Consider the following 6577-nt stretch of genomic DNA (forward strand, 5'->3'; position numbering starts at 1 on the left):
GATCCTTCCGCCTCAGCTACAGCTATGCACCACCAGACCTGGCTAATTTTTTTTTTTTTTTGGGTAGAGGCAATGCCCAGCAACATTGCCCAAAATGGTCTCACACTCTTGGGCTCAAGCAATCCTCCCGCCTCCACCCCCCAAAGTAATGAGATTACAGGTGTGAGCCACCACACCGGGCCATAGCCAGTTAAGTTTACGTACAACTTAGTAGGCCCAGTATTACGTATATTTCATATACCACCTTGCTGTATAGGCTTTTAAATCCTAAAGTCAAATAAGTCATATCTTTAAAATTGATCAACAGTCTTATTTTAATTCTTACCAAACAGCAAAAACATGTATCCATTATCCCTATCAGTTCAGGCAAGGTGAGATCTTTAATTTTAATGGTGCCATCCTAAAAAGGAAAGAAAATATGACATACAGGCAGAACTTTTTTAAAATGTTGAATTTCAAACATCTAATATTTTTAAATGGCAATTTCAAAAAAATACTACCTTAGGTGATAAAACTAAGACACAAAATTAATTATGCATTCTTTTTTTTTTGAGTCAGAGGCTCACTCTGTCACCCAGGTTGAAGTGCAGTGGCACATTCACGCCCACCGCAGCCTCGACCTGCCTTCCAAGTAGCTGTAACTACACTTTAGCGCTACCACATCCAACTTATTTTTTTATTTATTGTAGAGACGAGGTCTCACCAAGTTGTCCAGGCTGGGCTCAAATTCCTGGACTCAGGCAATTCTCTCACCTTGGCCTCCCAAAGTGCTAGGATTACAGGCTTGAGACACCACTGCCTGGCCTAATTACGTATTCTTAAATACAACATATCTTTTTTTAAATTTTTAATTGACAAATAATAATTGTAAAAACAATATATCTTAAACAGATCTTCAATAAGAAGAATCAAAGCCTCTCTAATTTGAAAAAAGAGGCCTTTATAATTAAATGGAAAGTCAAATCAACAAGTATTTTAGAAGCATAGTTCAAATCAGTTTTAAGCATTAAGAAATATGAATGATTTTAATGCTTTAAAACTACTTTTTAAAAAGTGATTATTTTTAAAAACATTTCACTTAAGTTGATTAACTATACCACTTGTAAAGTTTCTTTAAAATATCCATTCGCTTAGTAAATCTTTCTTTATAAAATATGCAAATTTAAACTCTGTTGAAACTATAAATAAATTTCCAAATCAATACTCAAGGATTAAATCTTAAACTGGCTACCACAAGCACTTTACTTGTGGCAATTTAAAGTAATGCATGCAAACCGGGCTCCCTGGCTCAGCCTGTAATCCCAGCGGTTTGAGAGGTTGAGGTGAGTGGATTGCCTGAGCCTGCAGGTTCGAGACCCGCCTGGGCAACTTGGCGAGACCTCATCTCTACAATAAATCAAAAATTAGCTGGCCGTGGTAGCACACGCCTGTAGTTCTAGCTACTTGGAAGGCTGAGGTGGAAGGATCGCCAGAGTCCAGCAGGTCGAGGCTGCGGTGGCCGGGAGTGGCCACTGCACCACAGTCTAGGCAACTAAAAAAAAAAAAAATTAATTAATTAATTAATTAATTAATGCATGCAATTGAATCTCTAAGCCAATTACCTTGGTGTTTGAATATACAAACTTTCAAAATTTAATTCTAAAAATACTCAAATGGACTGGGCACAGTGGCTCACACCTATAATCCCGGTATTTTGGAAGGCCAAGGTGAGAGGACTGCCTGAGCTCACGAGCTCAAGACCAGTCTAGACAACTTGGCAAAGCCTCACCTCTACAAATTAAAAAAAAAAAATTAGCCCGGTGTGGTTGTGCATGCCTGTTGTTCTAGCTACTTGAAAGGCTGAGGTAGAAGGATTGCCTTAGCCCAGGAGGTCAAGGCTGCAGTGGCTGTGAGCATGCCACTGTACTCCAGCATGGGCGACAGTGTGAGATTCCAATTTAAAAAAACAAAAAACACAAATGTACAAAATTAGTGAAAGCTTCTTTTAAAAAAAAAAAAAAAATCCCAAATCAGATACTAGTGGAGAAAGTTTTGTTTTTTGTTTTTTTTTAGTTGGAGTCTCACTCCATCGCCCAGACTGGAGTGCAGTGGCCGCTCCCGGCCACCACAGCCCCAACCTGCTGGGCTCCAGCGATCCTTCAGCCTCAGCCTTCCAAGTAGCTGGAACTACAGGTACGCGCTACCATGCCCGGCTAATTTTTGATTTACTGTAGAGATGAGGTCTCACCAAAAGACCCGGGCAGGCTCAGGCAATCCACTCACCTCAGCCTCCCAAAGTGCTAGGATGACAGGCTGAGCCACTGAGCCCGGCAAGAAAGTTTTTAATGAAGACCTCAAACAATTAATTTCCAGATTTTAAAAGACAGAGGTATGCAATAAGGGTTACAACTAATTCTTATTTATATACTTGAGATACTTTTAAGGATATTCTCTTTAAGTTAATACATAAGTTTGATTTCATTATTAAGCACGATGTTTTAACATATGAAATAATAAAAGATGGAAGAAAACACAAGAAGTACGAAGGTGACTACCTTGATAGCTTGTTCAAAGTTGAGAACTTTTCGATTAACTTGGTTTCCAATCATGCCAGCATCCATCTTGGGATCCATCATTTCAATAGCAGACATTGCTTCAAAAAGACCAAATCTACAAACAAAAAAATTAAGTCCACAAATTGTTTTGAACCAGTCAGTTTACTTAGATTTCCACTATGGTATAAAAATTATTACAGTACATTTTTTTTTCTTTTTATTGTAGCGATGAGGTCTCGCCAAGTTGCCCAGGCAGGTCTCGAACCCGCAGGCGCAGGCAATTCACTCACCTCGGCCTCGCAAAGCGCGGGATTACAGGCCGAATCACCGAGCCCAGCCTACAGTATATTTAGTAACTGCAGTATTCTATGCATTCAGTGTCCCCAACTTGTTAACACTTCTGTTTCAGTTAATCATCTGTCGACATAAAGATCTGTCATGTACTTGCCACTCAAATTATTTAACATGCACTGTAAGGAAAAATTTAAAAGATGTTTTTAATGCATCTTTCAAAGAGGCTACGTATTAGAAATTTTTGGAAAACAAGAGAACAAGTGACCTATAATAAAATTTCACTATACCTTCCTTAAATAATTTCCTCTAACATTCAGAAAGTCACATTTGGAATAATTATTATTAAATGTAACTTTTCCTTTTACATTTTTTTTCTTTTTCTTTATATCTTAATACTACAATTATCTACCACATTACCATCTACAATGCCCCAAGTTTTGGAACTCACACAATGAAAAACAATCCACAAATCCTGATAGTCTGGTATTTGTGTTTAATTCACTGTAAAAGAAGATAGCTGTAATACACTGGAGAATTGATTAGTAAGTATATCATTAACTGAGGTATGCCTCAAAAAATGGGAGAGAAAAAGGAAAGCCTAAAAGAAGCTTGACTAGCCACCAAGCTGCAGACTTCATTTTTTGCTTAGTTTAAGCATTACATTACCAGAAAAACAAAACTTTAACCATATCACACGAAATCATTTCCCTGGAATAAAAAGCAGCAGTAAGACATCAAAAAGAGCTTTGAAGAGACAGACGTTCTTTCCTTGCAATCCCTCTTATTTCCTAATGCTTCAATTTAGGATATTGCGATAACATGACATGGTGATAATACTAAAGACAACTCTCATTTATAAATTCAACGTGCTGCTAGTCAAAATCCAAATGGCAACCGGGCTCGGTGGCTTAGCCTGTAATTCCGCGCTTTGGGAGGCTGAGGTGAGTGGATTGACTGAGCCTGCAGGTTCGAGACCCGTCTGGGCAACTTGGCAAGTCCTCATCTCTACAATAAATCAAAAAATTAGCCAGGCATGGTAGCACATGCCTGTAGTTCCAGCTACTTGGAAGGCTGAGGCGGAAGGATCGCCAGAGCCCAGAGGGTCGAGGCTGCGGTGGCCGGGAGCGGCCACTACACGCCACTCTGGGCGAGAGAGTGAGACTCCAACTCACAAAAAACAAAACAAAACAAAATTCAAATGGTGTTTTTCAAAGAGCCTGCCAAGAAAAAGAGATAATACTAGAATGAAAGAGAATTTTGTCAATAAAAACAATAGGGATTCACCAAATATTAAGCAATAGCTTTAGCAATTAAAAACATTCTAGAATATACAGATCAATGGAAAAGAATTTAAACAGTCCACATCCATGTTTCTGTATGAACTATGTATGAAAAAGTCGCCGGGCTCAGTGGCTCAGTCTGTAACCCTAGCACTTTGGGAGGCTGAGGTGAGTGGATTGCCTGAGCCTGTGGGTTCGAAACCCACCCAGGCCACATGGCGAGACCTCATCTCTACAATAAATCAAAAATTAGCAGGGCATGGTTGCGCGCGCCTGTAGTTCCGGCTACTTGGAAGGCTGAGGCGGAAGGATCGCTGGAGCCCAGCAGGTCGGAGCATGCCACTGCACTCTAGTCTGGGTGACGGAGTAAGACTCCAACTCAAAAAAAGAAAAAAGTAGAACTTCAAATCAGTAGATTAGTCGACAAGTATTGTCAAGACAAATAGTTAACCACCTGGCAAAACTTAAATTTTTGATTAACACAATTTGGAAAAAAAAAACGCAGGGACATTTAAATTCTAAAGATAAAACAAGTAAACAAACACAAAACTACTTTTGAATAATTTACAAAGCTAAAAACAGTTGTAACTGCAACTACACAGGTATTTTAAATTTATATACAATAATAAACTTCAGTCAGTTAAATCAGTTACTATCAAAGTATATAACTGATACAAATTAAAAATGCAAAAATTCCAAAGAAAAATAGACAATTCACAAAGAGAATATACAAATCATTAATTAACAAAGAGAAAAACAGCTCAATCAGATGTAATCAGATAATGCAAAACAAAACGATGTGGTTTTTTGACCATCAGATAGACAAAATATTTAAAAATATACATCTTGTGCATTTTCATACACTGTTAGAAGAAGTATAAATATAGAGGCAAAAAAAAAAAGAAAAACAACTTGAGGCTGGGCTCAGTGGCTCAGCCTGTAATCCCAGCACTTTGGGAGGCCTAGGCGAGTGGATTGCCTGAGGCCACGGGTTCGAGACCAGCCTAGGCAACTTGGCAAGACCTCATCTCTACAATAAATCACAAATTAGCTGGGTGTGGTAGCGCACACCTGTAGTTCCAGCTACTTGGAAGGCTGAGGTGGAAGGAACACCAGAGCTCAGCAGGTTGATATGCTAGGATGGCCATGTGACTCCAACTCAAAAAAAAAAAAAAAAAAAAAACTTGGTTGAAACCATTAAAATATTAAACATTCAAACCCTTTGAGCCAGTCATTTGAATTTCTAGGTTTTTATCCTAGAAAATTATTTGCACACATATAGAGGACTTGTATAAATTATAAATTTCTTCAATTTTCCCATATTATCAAAAAATGCTGCAATCTAAATGTACATCACCATAGAATTCTACATTTTTAAAATTCACTAGTTAACATGAACATAGTAGAGCTATTGCATACTAACATAAAAAAAATCTATACTAAATGGGATATTAATTAAACTGGGAAGGAATTTACAGAATAATACATACTGCCTAGTCTCATTTACAATTAATAATTTTTATAGATGCTAGAAATACATACAAAAATCTGGTAATTTATAATACTGATTATCTCTAGGCAAATAGAGATTATTTGGAGAACAGTGTCATGTGAAGTTTTTGCTTCCTCCATGATATCTGACTGTGTTTAAAACAAAGTATCCATTTGCTATTTACATAAGAACAACTGACAAAATGTTTTTCATGGCATCATTAAAATCCTACACCATTAGATATTTGCCTAATTAATAAAACTGCTACAGAAATTATAGTGAGCTGGGCCTGTAAACCTAGCACTTTGGAAGGTGGGCGCAAGAAGATTGCCTGAACCTAGGGGTTCAAAACCAGCCTGGGCAACTTGGTAAGACTTCATCGCTACAGTAAGTCAAAAAATTAGCTAGATATGGTGGCACCTGCCTGTAGTTTCAGTTACTTGGAAGGCTGAGTTGAAAGGATCGCCTGAACACAGCAGGTTGAGGCTGCAGTGGCTGTGAATGTGCCACTGCACTCCAGCCTGGGCAACAAAGTAAGACCCCAACTCAAAACAAAAATCATAATTTTAGTGGCATTAAGTTGGCTATTTCATTCATTCAACAAACACTGAGCACCCACTACGTGCTAGGCACAGTTCCTTGGGATAGGAAACATGGGAGCAAAACAATCCAGCGGAAGGAAAGACAACAAACAGTAAAGTAAATTACACAGTACGCCACAAGAATGTACATGCTAGAGAGAAGGAGAAAACAGGCCGAAGGAGATATGAATGGAAAGACAACTTTAACAGATGGTCAGGTTAGGCTGCTGGCAACTATGTTCCCCGGGCTCAGAGCTGAAAATCTTGGGGAAACGAAGAGGACTCACTCCTTCTCGCTGTCCTCTCTCAAGCCTGGCTCCACAGCCAGAAGCCACATTCTCTCCCGCATTGGGCCTATGGCTTCTTTGGTTACATGCTTCCCACAAGGGTCACCAT

The 6577-nt window shown here is 38.7% G+C and overlaps 1 protein-coding gene across 2 annotated transcripts in view; it reads right to left on the reverse strand.

Annotated features, from left to right (window-relative positions):
• The window catches only part of NAA35 (N(alpha)-acetyltransferase 35, NatC auxiliary subunit), a 95477-nt gene that overhangs the window by 75541 nt on the left and 13359 nt on the right, over positions 1-6577 (reverse strand). For both annotated transcript variants that reach the window (XM_008071554.2, XM_008071555.2), the window contains 2 exons: positions 2535-2649; positions 326-400 (listed from right to left, as the gene is read on the reverse strand). In XM_008071554.2, coding sequence (XP_008069745.1) covers positions 326-400; positions 2535-2649 — 190 coding nt within the window. The remainder of the gene's footprint in view (positions 1-325; positions 401-2534; positions 2650-6577) is intronic.

The sequence above is a fragment of the Carlito syrichta genome, unplaced genomic scaffold (assembly GCF_000164805.1).
Source record: "Carlito syrichta isolate Samal-C Ts95f unplaced genomic scaffold, Tarsius_syrichta-2.0.1 Scaffold314366, whole genome shotgun sequence".
In the NCBI taxonomy this organism is placed as follows: Eukaryota; Metazoa; Chordata; class Mammalia; order Primates; family Tarsiidae; genus Carlito; species Carlito syrichta.